This window comes from Asparagus officinalis, chromosome 3, assembly GCF_001876935.1.
Source record: "Asparagus officinalis chromosome 3, Aspof.V1, whole genome shotgun sequence".
In the NCBI taxonomy this organism is placed as follows: domain Eukaryota; kingdom Viridiplantae; phylum Streptophyta; class Magnoliopsida; order Asparagales; family Asparagaceae; genus Asparagus; species Asparagus officinalis.
Window position 1 is genome coordinate 10,841,479 of NC_033796.1, and position 18,391 is coordinate 10,859,869.

The 18,391-nt window shown below is 32.3% G+C and overlaps 2 protein-coding genes across 2 annotated transcripts; one reads left to right on the plus strand and one right to left on the minus strand.

Annotated features, from left to right (window-relative positions):
• On the plus strand, window positions 2,323-3,601 carry LOC109832962 (GATA transcription factor 5-like). The gene is made up of 2 exons (XM_020400465.1): window positions 2,323-2,495; window positions 2,820-3,601. Exons 1-2 carry the CDS (start codon window positions 2,427-2,429, stop codon window positions 3,468-3,470), a joined length of 720 nt encoding a protein of 239 aa, XP_020256054.1. The 5' UTR covers window positions 2,323-2,426; the 3' UTR covers window positions 3,471-3,601.
• Window positions 12,466-17,489, minus strand: LOC109832963 (YTH domain-containing family protein 2-like). The gene is made up of 9 exons (XM_020400466.1): window positions 17,309-17,489; window positions 16,814-16,890; window positions 16,545-16,680; window positions 16,199-16,263; window positions 15,264-15,830; window positions 14,088-14,663; window positions 13,787-13,999; window positions 13,560-13,703; window positions 12,466-13,265 (listed from the first exon to the last, which is right to left on the minus strand). Exons 1-9 carry the CDS (start codon window positions 17,334-17,336, stop codon window positions 13,026-13,028), a joined length of 2,046 nt encoding a protein of 681 aa, XP_020256055.1. The 5' UTR covers window positions 17,337-17,489; the 3' UTR covers window positions 12,466-13,025.

Genomic DNA, 18,391 nt, shown 5'->3' on the forward strand with positions numbered 1-18,391 from the left:
AACATAAACTTTATTTCCAACTCATTATACTTAACATATAATCCATTATACTTAATATACAAGTCATTGGACTTCATTTCCAACATATTAGACTTAACATCGAACCAATGTTAAGTGTATTTCGTCATATGTTAAGTCTAATGCGCTGTTGTAGGCTGTCTAAAAATCATAATAAATAGCTAATACCCATTGAACACAAAGGATGTAAGTTACAAACTGACGACTTCTACATCAGCATCTTAATAAGGAAAGTTACAACCAGACGACTTTTATGTCAACAAACATTAGCTGCAATTGGAAGATTTTCACGTAGATCGAGAAAGGTTATAATTCTATGACCTTCACAATAATCGATAAAAGCTTTGATTCAACAGTATTCACAATCAATAGTGAGAGTTACAATCTCACAATTCTTATATTTTAGAGAGCTAAAGCAAAGATTACAAAACGACGATCAAAGAGATTACAAGTCAATAATCTCTTCAGTCTAAGACATAGAACTCATTTCAGCAGTGAAACACAAATAGTCACGTTAAAAAGCCAAAGCAATGCAGCTTCGATTCAACCACCAACGCAACTCAACTCAACTGCTAACGCAGCTTCCAAATGCTGCGTTCAAACGCAAGGTTCCTGCCTAGCAACGCACGACTTGCATTTGGCCTGTTCAAACGTGATCTTAATAGTTCCAAAAACCATTGTTCATGTTGGTCTTCTTGTTTTGATGATGATTTACAAACAATTTACTTCTAATGTTGTTTATCTAGTGTTTGTATTTTTGTATCAATTGTAGACAAACAACGTATTGGAGGTTAGATGGATTACGCTTCAACGATCAAATCCAATGGAGGTTCGCAGAATTATGGAGTGAAGCCTATGCAATTCAAATTGAAGATCTAAGTTCTAGCTTCATCCGTGAGTTTACTAAGTCAAGCTTATTGAAGATTTAGATCAAGCTTGGGTAACATTAGTTTAGATTTATATTATGTGTATTGGTACTTTAAGCTCAATCATATATACACACACGTATTTGGTTTCTATGTATATATATAGTTATATATGTACATACATGTTTTGGTTTCCTATAAATATATATAGTTATATATATATACACATTTTGGTTTTATATATATATATAGTCATATATGCGTAGGAAATTTCCTACGCTGCCAGCTCACCTCCCGTTTTCTCATATATATATATATATATATATATATATATATATATATATATACACACACACACACACACACACACACACACACAAATTATGGTTTTGGATATATTGCAAAACATGTGCATCCTCGTCAAAATATTATATTCTTGTTTATGGACTTAACAATCACGATATACATCTTTTATTAAGTCTATAAGAATGTTTGAAAATGTTTCAAAATTGTGTTTATGTGAAAACATCAAATTTCATGTATATCAACTTTTCATCTTTTGAACATACTTATAAAATACATGAGTTTTTACATATGAGAAATATAATTTGAAAAATTTTCTTTGTTTACATGTTTATATTCATATATACAAACATTTTCCCAAGTTTTACCAATTTTGGAGTTGTTTTGTTATTTTCAATTGAATTTACAAAAACGAATATTCAGCAGTTTTTTAGAAACTATTTATCTGTGTTCAAACATTTATTTCTCTCAACTGGAAAGTGAGTTTTTAGAAATTTTTTCTCTAACATGTTAATATATATGTCTAAAACCTTCTCTCAAAATTTTATGATTTTTGGAGTTGATTTACTATTTTTAATTGATTTTACAAAGTCAGATACGCAAAATTCCAGAACTGTCAAAATTTGGAAACTGACTGTGCATGTTTGCTACAGTGCTGGTAGACCGCCGGTGGCTGGGGAGGGAGAGGAGAGGAGAAAGGAGATGAGTTAGGAGAGCGGAGGAGAGGAGAGGAGAAGAGGAAGAGGGTGTCGTGGAGATTTAGATTTGGATAGAAAAAAAGAGGAGGAAATGAGGGTATTTCTTTGTTTTATGTTTTTTTTCTCTCTATACTTAATTGACAGGAAATAAAAGGCTGAATCACATGAAATGATATTTTTTGGGTTTGATCATAACGAAAAAGAAAAAGGTAAAAGGGCCAGATCACATGCTACTCTTTATATTAGGATATTTACACAATTTTACCTTAAAAAATTAGTCATTTATATTAAAAAACAATTAAAAGTTTGGGAAAATTTTAGAGGGTTCAAAATTTGAAACTTTTCAGGGATAGAGAGGGCCTATTGAGTGTTGTCCTCTGCCGACAAAAGAACGCGGAAATAAAAAGGGACTGGAGAGAGGCAGTTGTTGCCTCAATATCAACACTCTCCTTCTCTCTCTCTCTCTCTCTCTCTCTCAACCCACTCTCTTCAGGAAGAAAAAAAATCCTCTCTCTCTCTCTCTAGGTTCTTTGCTTTGACAATGGATGTCCACTCGAATGCGGCGGTTTCAGGCAACGTAGTTGATGATTTTCTCTCTTTTGACAACATGGTTAGTTTCATTTCCCCTTGTTTTCAATCAAAGTTGGGATTTCCCCCTCTTCTCTCGGCCTCCTCTCTTGTTTTTTGAATTTTATCTGGTTGGGTTTTTTAATTTAATCTTCACCCCTTCAAACATTTGGGTAATGGGTTTCTCTTGAAATTCCAAAATTTAAAAATAAAAATAAAAATAGCCATTCTGAATCTCCCCCCACTTAACTTGTTTGCAAAGTTATGCTTTTCCCCTTTTTCAGAATTGGGTCTTTTTCTTTTTCTTTAATTCTTCTTCAAAATATTATAATTAATAAATTTATTTATTTTTATTTTTTGAATGCAGGAAGGAGGAGGTGGAGTGAGCCTAGAATGGCTCTCAGTCTTTGTTGAAGACTGTCTCAATGGAGGGTTCCCCACTCCCGCTCCAACCACCGCCACTCACCAAACCGCAAGCCCAGTAGACTCCCAACATGAAAGCCCAAAGCCCACTCAAGCGACAAAGGACCCAACCCCAGTCCCATCCAAAACCAGGACCAAAAGAAGAAAAATCAACACCAACCAAACCAACTCCCTTCACAGCTTTCACGTGAGCCTCAGCTCCTCAGACCCACCTCCTCTCCTCCCTCAAGCCTATTGGCTTGCTGACAGCGAGCTCATTTTCCCCAAAAAGGAAACTGAAAACAACAAAAGCCCAAGCCCACAGTTGAAGCCACAGGGGCAGGAGGTAAAGGCCCAGGTCCTGGCCCAAGATGAGAGCCAAGGCCCAAGAAGGTGCACTCACTGCCTCTCCTACAAGACACCACAGTGGAGAGCAGGCCCATTAGGGCCCAAAACTCTGTGCAATGCTTGTGGAGTTAGGTTCAAGTCCGGGAGGCTTTTGCCCGAGTACAGGCCTGCTAAGAGCCCAACCTTTGAGAGCTTCAAGCACTCGAACTCTCACAAGAAAGTTTTGGAGATGCGGATGGCTACAGTTTTCTCTTCACAGGCTGATTGAGAGAGGGTGGTATAGATAGTCGTGGTAGTTTTTTAAGGACCTGTATTGTAAAAACATATGATAATGTAGTAGTGGATAATTTCAATGTAGTCCATAAATAATAGTAAACTCTTATTATGGTTTTTAAGTAATTTGTTTGCATGTGTTCGTTTTAGTATTATAAATTTGTTTCGTTGCTTTGGTTGGTAGAGCGTTCAAAATTTGAAAAGGGGATGAGTTGGAGTGGGCTGAGGTTTGGTATGGCCTTGGACTTTTTGTCCTTGAAAGGTGGGAACAAGGAGCTTTCGAATTCAGTCATTTGGGCTGCACAGAGCTTTGATGATGAACCCCTTTTAATGATGGATAAGGTTACAGTGATGTGCGGAAAGCAAAAAAAGGTAGCAAGTTGTTTAGTAGTGTGTTGTGGCGAGCATGGTTTGTTTAAGTATCGAAGCTGATGATTGTTTTGAATTTTGAAGCAAGAAAGTGGCAGTCTAGAAATTTCATCATATTTTGACCCGCAATACAATTAACTTTTCTATGTTTTTGAAGGGATAGGAGATTATACCTTGATTAACACCCCAGAATGAGCACGTCTTGCAACCTTGGGCTTATGATCCACAAATGGGTCATAAACCAAAGTGTCCGATAAATTTAGTGGATTGTAATCCATTTTAATAGTAGAGTGTTTGACAAATTGACGGCTTATATGCTATCGTTTATCTGTCAAAATGACCAAAAAATATTTAATGGGGTAGGAGAAAGATAAACGGGAGTCAGGGATAATAAGTTCTCTTACAACCCGGAAATGTCGTAAGGATTATAATGTGAAAATGCTAGGAAATTAACAGAGTAGGGAACCTTTTTCTGGCAGGGTTCTCTTTGCTCTCCCCTTAGGAAAGTGAAAGGAAAATGCGAAGTTGAGTAATTGATTACTCTAATTGCTCATTTCAAATCTATATATGGAACGGTATTATTCTTGTTTTCATTTTAATGCAGAACTCATCAGAAGTTTGATTCTCCTAAGCATCCCATAGAAGAATACTGGTGGCTAGAACCAAGTCTAGAAATTTCCTATTAAAAACCACTGGATGCATTAGTCAAAATGTCATTATAAAGGTCATTAATGGGAAACGTGATGGTACCTAAAACATGACACTTCAAGCTCGGTGCAATTTGGAACGAGGAGTAGAAACGAAATGCCTTCTCGGTTTTTCTCCATTTGGAGCCTACAGGATTGTGCATTCCCAGTTGGCATTCGAAACAAGCCAAAAATATCATTAATTATCTCTTGGAAAACAGAGAAGAAAAACCTCGCCTTGCCAACAAACGGAATTTAATGACTTGCGCTCTCAATTCAAATGGAAACGAAATCAATAACAAGAAAACAAGCAGGGTTCATCGTCTACAAATATTTCACATTCAATCTGCATTCCCTGCACTTCATTCAGCCTCTTTAAGCTAGCAAAATAAAGAAAATAAGAGGAATGAAACACAAACCACAATGTCGGAGTTTGAGCGTTTCATATATACATAACTAGTGTGTACCCCGTGCAAAGCACGGCCCCCTTTTTTTGTTTCTGCTACAGTAATTCTGGTTTAAATGTTACATTTTTGTGAATGCCACGGAAATAATTTTAAAGTGCTACAATATACTGTCTGTGCCATAGTAATTCACTGTAGCATGCTACGGTATTCTATTCTGTGATGCGGTAATATTACAACCAGGCCCGGCCCAAGAGGGGGGGTGGGGGGGCGACCGCACAGGGCCCCATTTCAAAGGGGGCCCCAAATTTTTAAAAATGCCCATAGTATATTTCTTAATTCTTTCTAATAAGTCTTTTGTTTGTTTAAAAAAGGGCCTAATAATCTAATACTAGCCCACTAAATTAAATAATAATTTATGTCCATTGCCTAAGCCTAACTGCCTAACACCCATGACCCATCTGATTTACATTTTACCGGAAATATACACCAATTAGTACTACAATTATGATTAGTTGCTCATTTGTCTCCTAAAGTTTAGGAAATTCAATTTGAACTCATTAATTCCCAATTAACTATTCCCTATTAATTAGGAAACACACCAATAAATATAATTCAATAAATTTATAGTTCAATATTTATATAGAAGAGGGCCTCATTTTATCATTTCGCACAGGGCCTCAAAAAAGCTTGGGCCGGCCCTGATTACAACAGTAATGATGCTCTATTAATTCATTGTAGTATTTACTGTAGTATAAATAGTAAATCTTTAGATCATCCTGTAAGTATAGAAGAATATGCTGGAATAGTAATAATAATTTACCCTTGAATATCCAATACAAATTATGTAATAATATTGTAATGTTAATAAATTTAATTGTTGCACATAATTTGGTTATTATTTATATAATTGTTATATATATCCTTAGAAGTTATTTTGTTAGATCATGCATTGTGATGGTCACTTGCTTGGAGATATGATCTAACTTAGAAATTTCTTAAATTTGTGCTTAACCTATAACTAGTAAAGGATAACTTTGTTATAACAGGTTATTATGCATGACACCGATATATGAGATATGGTGGTGGGTCTCAACCATCGAGAATGGAGATTCTCCGGGTGTATGTCATAAGCACGCATTATGATGTGTGTAGCACTAGACCGTATTTGAATTCTCTAGGATGAGTCACCTAAGAGATAGAGAGTTCAAATTGTTACATGGTCCCTTTGACTTGATGATATTATCATTTTCGATTTGATAATTTAGTATGCTTTGATGTGATGGTTAAGCTTGTTTAGCAAGCGCTACACAACCTGAAACATTGGGTTGCTAAATTTCATTTAGGAAAATGATGGATGTCTAGATAGGATCCAGTATGCTCATTATGATGAGTTAATTTATTATGCATTCCCATGAAGCTATTAAATTCCTGCCGGCAGGTAGCTTTGAAAATATTTTTACAAAATTTATTTTCTTATAAAAAATAAAATATTTTGATGTTTCAAAATAATTTTTATTTATGTTCATGGGAATTGCAAATTTAGGCATGAGCAAATAGGTGAGTTGTCCTGCTTAAAAGAGTTGCCTAAAATAAATGATACTGGAAGGGATTGAATGTAAGATATTATTTATTAATAATTAATCCCATATTATGGAAGAGCTTTTATGAACAATTGGTCGGATAGGGATTTGATTGTTAAATTAAAATTATTAATTTGATTAATAATTGGTTCTTGATATGGGACCCAATTGGTCTCACTAATGTCATTAGAAGAGGTATACATGCAATACAATTCTATTTCTATCCTTAATTGTTATGGATAAAGTTTTTGAATAAATCTATTTCTATCCTTAATTGTTATGGATAAAGTTTTTGAACAAATCTATTCTATCCTTAATTGTTATGGATAGAGTTCTAGATAATTATGAATTGTTTAAAGTTAAAATCTCTAAGACTAGTGTAATCCTATAAATAGGGTTCATATGTAGCCTTATGAGAGGTGAAGAGAGAAGAGATTCAAAATCTTATGAAGATAATATGAAGAAATAGATTTTTGAGAACCTATCTCTCAGTATTGCTCCTCTACGGTGACGGGTGGATTTCAATTGGAGGCTTTTTCTCTTGAGGAAGCTATTTTGGATTGATCTCGGGACAGATTATTGTAGAAATTTGGAAAGCGTTTCAGGTATTCTTTTAATATTTAATTAATTTTGATTAATAGTCATGATATGCTTTTTCCGCTACGTTGTATGTCATGATCCCAACAGAATAGATACGTTCAAACAATCATGCACGCATTATACTACCTAATGCCATGACTGACAAAGATCACATCAACAAACTACCGAAGTATAATGGGGTATGGGAAAGTATAATACATAGCAGAGATCACGTCAAGAAACTAACAAATTATAATACCTAGCAGAATCGTATACACAAGCTGGACGATGTAGCCTATTAACATTTTTCATGATTTTAGACCACAAGCAATTACTCTTTTTTTATTTAAATAATCTAGTCCGTAGTCAACCGTAAGACCGTGAGAGCCATATTACAACTTCCAAGCTATCCAAGTCACCCACGGTTGATAATTACTTGAAAGAAACATACAACATCACAAGCCGCCACATCATCTTTACATTGTTCAGAATACCCCATAGTGGAAACTAGACATTCAGGTAACAAGAGAAAATTATAGGAAACAAAGGATTTGCTACAATACTTCGGTTTGGATACCATGGTGTTTTTCTTATTGTGTTTTTATAAAAAAATACTATGGTGTTGTGTTTTTCTCTTAAAAGTATTTTCAAAACACTATGTTGAGTGTTTTTGTTCAACATTAGTTTGACTCATTACAACATTAATATTAAACATATGATTAATATATTATACATTAATTATAATAAAATATATTATAAATAAAATATTACAATATTTAGTTTGTATTATTATAATATTATAAGTATTAAATATAATAAATATTGTATAATGTGTTATAATATTATAATATTATATTATACATCGAGTAATATTATTTTACAATTATTATTATATTATTATTTCAAGTAATTATATATTTAATTATTATCATATATTCAATTGTATTGTTATGATATTATTTATAATTGATTTTTAAATAATATTATTTATTATAACTATAATTTGTATACTATTATTAATATAATATAATATTTAAAATAATGTTAATTATTATGTTATTACTACATATTATTATTGGAAATTCATATATTTACAAAAAAATTTTGAATGTTATATAACTATATTATAGTTTCTATGTTCAGATATTGATTATATAAACTTAATAATTTATGATAAAATGTCAAATTATTAGATATTATAAATATATTATTTTATACATTAACATTTGCTTAGCAAAAATTACTTTTCTTTATAATATATTAAATTAGTATAGGTATAATATATAATATTTTTTATTATTATACTTTAATAAGTTACAATAATTATAATCATTATTTATATCTATATAATTACATATTATTTTTAAATAATTATATATATTTATTTTTTTATTAATCAATTTGTTTTATATATTATATATTTTTATAAATATATTATTTTTATTATTAATATAATTAGATATTATTATTATAAATATAATATAATATTATTAATACCGTTAATATTTATGTTTACTACTATATTATTAATAAATTCATAATATTAACAATATTTTATATATATAATATATTATAGTAACCTAATATGTTAAGTTTATTAATACTATTTTAATAATTTATGATATAAATTATTATTATTATATTATAAATATATTATTTTTACATTAACATTCGTTAGCAATAAATTATTTTAGTATTAAAAAATATTTTACTTTATAATATATTAATTATTTAGTGTATAATATATTAATATTTTATATGTTATATTATATTTACTACACAATATATTATTATATTATATATTTTATTGTTAGATAGGTTACTATTATACAATATTTTATAATTACTATTTTATTAAAATTTATTTATTAAAACGTTAATAATAATATAGTAATTAAAACATTATATTTATATTATTATATTATTATTTATCATTGATAGTTTTTTGTTATTTTTTATCAATTCATTTATATTTTATTATTATATAATACATTATCAATATATTAAGTACTAGTATTTAATATGTTATTATATTATTATACGATGAATATGAGTATGTTTGGTACCAAGCATAAAATTTGTGCTTGGTAGTGATGTGACATATTATCCTCCACTCATTCAAATGAGAGGGACCACATTCACATAGGTTGAATGTGGTCCTTCCAATTGAATGAGTGGATGAGAATGAGACACTTCACTACCAAACACAAAATTTTTGCTTGGTACCTACCCATTTTTCTCATACTAGATTTTACACACGTGCAATGCACGTGATTTAATATCATGATTAAGTATTTTTGGCAGTTTGTGCTTATTTTTTTCTTTAAACTCTTACATCTCAATTATTTTTTTATGTTTGTTTAAATGGGATACACCCAATTTAAATTTTCATGTTGATATTTGAATTGATAAAAAACAAATATAATTTAAAAATAATTTAAATTTTTATATTATTTTTGACCGATATGAAACTAAGCTTTATTTGAGAAAGTATAGTATTGCAAAGTGAAAAATATAAAAATAGTGTTATACAAGGAATGTGAATATTTAAAACCAATATGACAAAATGATTGATTTAAAGTATGTTAAAACGATGCAAAAGAGAATATGAAGTTTATTCCTAATCATTGATAGACTTCATAAAAAAATATAAATTAAAGATTAATGCTAACTCTAGTATACTTTTATATGATAAAAACATCCACATAAGAATATAAAAGTACTGAAAAAAATTCATGAAACTCCCTTCTAAAGATTCCTATTTTCACTCAAAATAATTAAACTATTCTATAAAATATTCAAAAAATATTGTTTTTTATTTCTTCTATTTTATTTTTTATTGAGTTAAGATCAATCCTTCTTCAGGTTTATCATTTATCATTTCTCGGGTAATTCTAGAGTATTGTCTTCATCATCTACATCAATTGTGACATCAGGCTAATTTTATATTTTTTTATGCTATTATCTTTCCTGTTTTTTCTTTGATTAGGATAAAGTTATTAAATTATTTTTTAATGTAACTCATTCAGTGCTTCATTAATAGATATGTCTTATGTTAATGCCAATTCAAGTGATTCATTGACGTTTTCTGAATTTTAGATTTATTTCCATCACTTTCCCATTTGCAATGGAAATAACTCAATTCTTTTAAAGTTATCTCTAAATATTCTAATAGTTTCTCCATATGTAATTCCTTGTATTCTTTTACCCTATAAATATTATTAACGTCAAAGATTAAAGTTTCTAAATTAAAATCAATTAATGCTAAGGTATAATATTATAGTGTTTTATCATTTCTATGGATTTAAACATCTATCAATTAATGTTACGAATGTATTTTGGCTACCCCAACTTATTACTAAAATTATATGAAATTACTTTAATTTATATAGTGCCGATAATTTTTAATCTATAATATTTTTAAAAATTTTATCCATTAACCGGATGTTTTTAATCAATTCTTATTGTTTTTGTTTACCAGTATCAACTTAGACTATTCTTAGATGTTGAAAATGGATAGTAAATCCCTAAATTAGAAATTTTAATATATATATATATGAAAAATACCAAACAATTACACTTTTCTTTGCCAAGTTTTAAAATTTTAGCCCATTTTTGTGGTTTTGAACTTTGAGGGTGTGATTTATAATTTTTAAAATTTTGAAAGAGTTTTTAAAAAAATTTACTTTTAAGTTTGGTAGTTGTAAATTCTATGTTTCATGTGTTGGTGGTAATTTTTTAAATGTTAGTATATTTCTTGTAACTCTAAAATTTTGAGGGTGTCTTTTGCAATTATTAAAACTATAGATTAATTTTGAAAAATATTAAATTTCAGCGGTCTACCAATCGACGAATTTGATGTGTGCTAGTTAAAATTTTTGAAAATTTAGAGGGTTTTTTTACTATTTTTAAATTTTGAAGGAGTTTTTTAAAAATTTTGAGGTTAATTTTGGCAAATTTTAATTTTTTAGGTGTCTAAGGGTAATATCTTGAATTCATCTTATTTTATTTACAAATTTTAGAATTTTAGGGTGGCTTTTTATAATTTGAACTTTTGAATGTGTTTCTATAATTTTTGAGATATTGAGGGTGTTAATTAAAAAATTTAAATTTAAATGTCAAAAATTTTAGGTGTATCATGGTAATCTCTTGAATTCATCTGTGTTGTTTGTAAGTTTTAAAATTTTAGAATTTTAATGTGCTTGTCTGTAATTTAAACTTTTGAGGGTGTTTCTATAATTTTTGAGACATTGAGGTGTTAACTGTAAATTTTAAATTCTTTGCAAACTGATGTTAATTTTTTAATTTCATGTTTTTTATTTTAAGTTTTGAGACATTGGGATGATTTTTATAATTTTGAACTTTTCAGGGTCTTTTCTGCAGTTTTAAAACTTTTTATGGTTTTTTTGCAATACTTCATGTATTATAATATGTTATCTACTTGTAATTTCTTTATCTTAACAAATTAATATCATTTTTATGTTTTATATATTTTATTAATATTAGTTTTTTTAAATTGTTAAACTAAACATGGTTCACATAGGATTAGGATAAGATATGATTATGATTAGGATAGATTAAGATATAAATAAAATATTCAAAATAGTGAAGGGTAATATTGACCATTGAAAATTAGAATTTGATTATAGATAAGGTAGTTCAAACTATAAAGAGGTATATTTGTCTAAAAAAGATTTTCCGAACTCGTGCTTTTAAAGAGAGTATGATTATATAAGATATTTTAATTCTTATATATTTATATTATTTAATAAATATAATTAATATATTAAATTAACTATAATATAATATAATATAATATAATAAAGATGTTGATAATAAATATATATTAATTACATTTAATATATTTTGTTAGATATTATATAAACACCTCCTTCAAATCAAAACCAAAAAACCAAACTTAAAAATCTAAACGGTGTTTTAAATTAAGTAAGGTGTTTTTTGTTTTAATATGATTTAACTTAATTAACCCAAACATAGCCTGAGAAATTAGAGCCCGGCCTATAGAAGTAACATTTATGCAAAAAGTCAGAGCACCAGCTTCGTCAATTTTGGATTTACCTGGAAATAGAAAAGGAACCGAAGTCTTGGATCAAATCATTTCATTTACACATCCTGCCAGCAGTCGCAGATGGATAACCATTGTCATCTACACTACAACACTGCAGATAATGAAACTTAGAAATAAATCTAATTGACCTTGGGCCCACTCCAAATAAGCACAAAAGTTTTTTTTTTCAAACAAACAAAACAGGCAAGAATGAATCCAATCCAAATAGCGGGTAATACCAACACACGTCAACAAGAACAATCTCAAATGATGGACCCAACCGAACATGATAGCACCAGACAACAAAATAGAAGCGTTTGCTCTTCAAACACTAATTGCAAATACTATCTAATCTTAGCTTCTCGGTTCTTACAGATAAAATGCCTCCAACAGTCAATCGCCACTTTACAAAGGAAGTCTTAAAACGGAAACATACTAATGATATAAAAAGAAAATACCAAACAGAAACTAAAAGGAAAACTGTCAAGAGGCCTAAACCAAATATAAAACCCCATTAACTCCATACTCCTAAAATACCCAACACAAATTTTAGAAAAGAAAATAATGCAGATACAGACTAATAATACACCCACCGCGAAGTCCTTTACCTAGAGAGAAAGAAACACGACCCAACTACTATGAGAGAATCGAAAGAGGAACTCAAGCACCAGCCTTTACCAGCTCAGATTTGCTGAGAAAGATCTTTATTTGCCACGGAACACAATCCCACCAGTTAAAAACTGCAGCCCCTTCAAGACAGAAATCTCATTTGCGAGTGACTTCCAATAAACTCAATGAACCTTTTTTTTCTTCCTCATCGAATCCATTTGGCTACAGCAGATTACTAGTGGATCGATGAAACTAACAGCCATTAGTCACACCATTAGCTACAATCTTTTTCTCAGTCGCTGCTTTAGCAACTTTCGAGATGTCATCAGCACTAACTGGTGCCAAGCCATTCTCCTCAGCTGGTTTACTTTCCCCAAGACCAGTAGTGTTGGCTTCCTTCTTCAGAAGGGTTACTGCTTCAAGTGGTTTCTGCAAAATAGGCTTCCCATTGACTTTCTCATCAACAGAGTCTGTTGACTTTCCATCCGTTGCCTGAAGAAAGGTTAGTTAATAATGGTGCGTATGGACAGGAAATCTAATAATCAGTATATCATAGAAAATAACACAATGAAATGCCACGAGGAACGTTTTTTATTATTTTTTTACTATAGTAGTTTGCAAAAAGAACCTATGTTTAAAAATTCTTTGAAATAATCAGATATCTTACATGTCATTCCCTCACAAAGAAAAAAAAACCAAATTTGCTATTCTATGGTGCAGCTGACTAAAATCAGTTATGAAAGAAATAAGAGCTTCTCAAACTATTAATATAGCAACAAAAGTCACCTGCTTGTGAAGCTGTTGCTTTGTTCTTTTTTCTAAGATAACTTTTTGACGGGTCTCATAGAAATTGAAATCGTCCAAGATAGAAGTCTTGCTGACATGTTCCTTGAAAAGCTTAAGCACTTGAAGACCCTGCTCAAGCCTTACCTGCAAGAGCAAAAAAAAATTCAATGAAAACACACTCATTTAGCTAAGGGAAATATTGCTAACGAGTAAAGAGCTATTCCCACCTCCTGGGTGTCTCTACTGTTTGTAACCGGCTTGTTATCATTGTTCTCAAGAGTTATATGCTTGAGGATGCTGTTGGGAACATCTTTGACAATATGCCACTTAACAGAAAAACACCCATTCCACTTGTCCTGTTGCCAGTAGTCCATAGTCTTGTTAAAATCAACTGGACTCACCATCTCTGCAACACCAACAAACTGTCCACTAGTATTTACCTGAAATGAGAAACAGAAACATTCAGTATAACAAACAGTCAGGAAAAAAACAAATTCCATACAAAAAAAAATAGAAATTAATGCTTACAGAGAAGAAGAGAAAGATAGGGCCACCACCCGCTTTCTCTTGTGCTTCCTGGTAAGCAGCATCCAGCTTCTTGTTCCCATTAGGAGTGCTGGCCCAAACGTTGTACTTAACGCTCTTATGGATGTCATCCTCACTGTAAGATTTAATGACAAAAAACTTAGCATCTGAGTAATCTACAGGGAAATCAGCCTTGTTGTACTGCTCCTTATCAGGGACTACACTAGGATCCTCAACATTAGCATTGGTTGAAATATTATCTCCCTTTGCTGCAGTAGTGACATTAGGTCCAAATCCCTTCTGGTTTCTAAGGCGATTGGCTCTGGGTCCTCTGTTCAGTTCACTCAAACCATCTCCGTTCTCATTGGAATAACCGTAGAAAACATTGCCTCGGCCTCTTGGCCTGTACTTGCTATCAACAGCCCCCCATCGCCCATTTGTCCTGGAATCATAAAAATTTGATCTAAACCCAAGACCGGTGCTAAAAGCATTGTACATTTTGTTGTTTGGGTACATCCTACTCATCAACCCAGGAGTCGCTGGCCCCATCCCGGACATTGGTCTTGTGTTGTGCAAACCCTGAAATTCAGAAAGAAATATGCATAAGAAAATTAAAAATCTATAAAAGGTAGAATAGCAATTGCTCCATTGAAAGAAAATCTAAGAAAATACTAATAAACAAGTATTCAAAACAAATGAATCAATTACTTACTAAAAGCAAACACATATAAAGTTGGCCTGCATGTATTAACACTACCAACAACAACAACAATTACAAGGCCTTTTATCCAAAATGGTTGGTCGGCTACATGAATACTCTTCTTCCATTCCACTCTATGTTGGGTCATCTCACCTGTTAAGTTAATCATTATCATATCCTCCTTAATTGCATCCTACAAAGTTCTCTTAGGTCTACATCTAGATTTCTTTGCCTGATTAAATATAATATTATCACTTTCATCACTTTCCTAACTGGGCACTAAGATGTCTCCATTGTACATGACCAAACCACTATTAAAAACAAAATAAATAGATGCACACTAGCACAGAAAGACATAGCTAATTATGATACCAACAAAGAGCATGGAATCTGCCAGCATTCACCAGATACGTAGCTTAATAACACTACAATTTAAGCATGTGCATAATAAACATATCAGGCAAGAAGATAGTGCATACCATGAGATGTGGGAGAGGGCGTAGATTCTGACTTCTTCCGGATGTAGAGTTTGTACCATGTGAACCAGTTGATGGATTTGTCGACATCCTGTGCTGCGCATCAGGGAAGAGAGAGGAATCATACCAAGGTACAGGTGATCTCATTCCATCAAAGCTGAATCTTGGATCCTGGTAACCAGACGAAGGAATCCCACCTCTACCATATGAACCATTTGACGTCAATGACGTATTTTGTGGGCTTGGCTTCTGCAGCACTGAACCATTGTTCCCAGTTGTTGTCCCATTAGCAACTCCATTTGCATGCACTTTCGCTGCATCGAGAGAAATAGGTGGCTGATCTGGAGCAGTAGAGGTAGAAACGACTTCTTTTGCTGCTGGAGCTTGGCTAGGTGTATATGGTGCGTTGGCAGGTGAAGGTGGTTGGTAGTATTGTGCAGGATACTGGTAGTGTTGAGGGCCATACAACTGACCATCATGCCCAACAGTAGGAGCTGGGGAACCAGGAGATGGATATGCACCGTAAGACGGATATCCATATCCAGGATGATAAACATCTCCATAAACTCCCTGCAAACCACAACAAAAACATCGGGATAATTTTTTTGTTCTAAATTTAGTTGTGTTTAAACTAGAGAGGTTTAAATACACATGCTCTAAGATTAACTATATTTCAACAGACTCAAGCAAGCATTTTGAATGCAAAGAAACAAGTTTTAAACCACTAAAGAATCTTAGTACTGTCTTCCCATTAATTACAAAACAAACTGATATAATCAGATATTTTAGAATGCTACCAGCTAAACTAAGCCTTTCAATGAGTAAAAACAGATTCAGAATTGGCAATATAATTAACCAGCAAATAGAATATATTTTTTTCATTGCCAATAACCAGTTATTCAATTCGAATGTAATGATTATCTACAAAAATAACTTACCGGATGTGGCATCTCTCCTCCATCATATCTAGGGTATTCCTCCCACTCATTCGTTGAGTCAAAACCTGAAAACACATCAAAATTTCACTTGATCAGCAGACATTAAAAGATACAATAAAGATAACAAACATCATGCTACCAAAACAGAATTGATATCAGAAGCACTATAAGCAAGGGAAGCATTAGTCAACTGCAAGACAACATCCATCAGCCACATGGCTTAATTACATTCCTCGACACTAATAACCATATGATCACAAGAAGGAACATACTGCAACAAATAGCTTGTAACATGATAATAATACGAATAATACAGCACAGGAAAAGATAATCATACTGATCTTACCTCCATACATATAAGGCGCGTACCCATTGGAAAAATACCAAATGTTCGGATCGGTATTCTGAAGTATAGGTGTCACTGAACGATCCACGGTCGGTACAGCTGCATTCTGCTTATTCCCACCATTGAAAGCAGCATGCTACATCAATCGAAAAACGCAATATTAAATAACATCCTGATTTGAACTTGCCAGCTACAAAAAAATTACCAAAGCATATAACCCGCACCCAAATGAAAGAATTCTTCGAAAAGAATCTTGACGAGGAGCTTACCTTCTTGTTAGCATCAGGAGCATCATTTGCCTTGCTCTTGGGCTCCATGGAAAGCTTCTGCAGCAAATCAGTAGTTTCTATAACAAAGAAAGTCAAGGGGAACCCCAACAAATAAAGAAAATAACATAAAAATAAAATCTTTTCACCACTTTCTAAATAAAAGTAATCCTTTGTGATCGAATTCCCAGCTTAGAAATTGTCCAAATCAAAATCAACAAGATCTTCCCACTAAAATCAATTCAAAACTAAAAACGCAAAATCAAAACGCTATCAATCAGCTAAGTAACTACATAAACCCCATCCAAAAACCCTAAATCCTCATCACAGATCCAAGATCTAACCATAAACCCTAACAGATACCCCAAAACCCCGAAGCCCTAGCCCAAATCCGTTGAAAGAAACAGTGTTCCACGCCTATCGAGATCCAAGGCCGAGCAAATAACAGATCTTTAATAAAAAAAAATCGAGAACAGAAAACCTAGCAGAAAAGGATACTGTCAGCTGCGGGAGCGACGGCCGCCATCGTGAGATCTGGAGACGGGTGGAGGTTTCCTTGATAGAAGATTTCGACAACGAAGCCCAAATCTTAGCCGACTCAGGAGAGAGAAAGAGAGAGTGGGGGAGGAGAGAGAAAAACCCTAACCCTAGGAGAGAGAGAGAGAGAGAGAGAGAGCGAGAAGAGTAGCTAAGGCCGTCACAAAACAGGGAGTGGAGAGAGAAAGAGAGGGGGTTTAGGTTAAGGGAAAGCGGTGATTCATATAGCACCACGGATCTGGCTCCGAAACCGGATATATTATATTTTATGAGGGGATTTGATTTATCAGTGAGATGTATGTAGTTGCTTCGGCTTTCGGCTTTTGGGGTGGTTTGCTTTTGTGGCAAGGAAAACCCTAGATCATCCAGTGGGCCATTGACTTTTTTTAGATATTTTGTAGGCAAACGCGGATTGGCCCGTGGGCTTGTATTTATGGCCTGATGACCTTTTAAGGCTGATTAGTTTTCTTTAATCTTTCGTATTGTTGTTCTGTAGTTTGAGTTTAGGGTTGTCTAACTTCTAGAATATTAGATTCGTTTTTCCACAAGAGAAGACGTAGTTACTATCCCCCCATCCCACCCCCAAATGACACTATATAATATGCACTTTTAGGGTTTTATTATTATTCAACTTGCAAATTATTATATTTTTCATTGAAAAAACAAAAAGGGCATTGTCAATAATGCAAATATCAATAGAAAGTTGCAAACCATTCAGCAGCCAAACAACTTCCATGGGGGATTTTAGGATAATTAGAAGTAATTGATAAGTTTGACGGGTCTAGAGACATTAGTCGTCTCTCAATGTTTGAACATATTTCTAAATATTAAAAAACTAATGGACTAATATGAAAAAAATAATTTTTTTGGTTATGTATTTTCGGATTCTTACTCCCCGCTCCCTTCTAATAAAATTTTTTGGGCTTGCTACTGATGTGGACCTTCCTATAATTTTGCATATATAGGTCGTTGGCTGCAAAAAGTTATAGGGAGGTTGACTGGTTAATGTAGAAACGACGACGAAGTTCAGTAGAAAATGCAAGA

Bases quoted from the DNA above. Each gene is read 5' to 3' on its own strand.
- LOC109832962 (XM_020400465.1), top strand. From the start codon at position 2,427: ATGGATGTCCACTCGAATGCGGCGGTTTCAGGCAACGTAGTTGATGAT. The intron at 2,496-2,819 runs GTTAGTTTCATT...TTTTGAATGCAG, and splicing joins TTCTCTCTTTTGACAACATG to GAAGGAGGAGGTGGAGTGAG.
- LOC109832963 (XM_020400466.1), bottom strand. From the start codon at position 17,336: ATGGCGGCCGTCGCTCCCGCAGCTGACA. The intron at 16,681-16,813 runs GTAAGCTCCTCG...CGATTGATGTAG, and splicing joins CTCCTGATGCTAACAAGAAG to CATGCTGCTTTCAATGGTGG. The intron at 13,266-13,559 runs GTGACTTTTGTT...ACCTTTCTTCAG, and splicing joins AGCAACAGCTTCACAAGCAG to GCAACGGATGGAAAGTCAAC.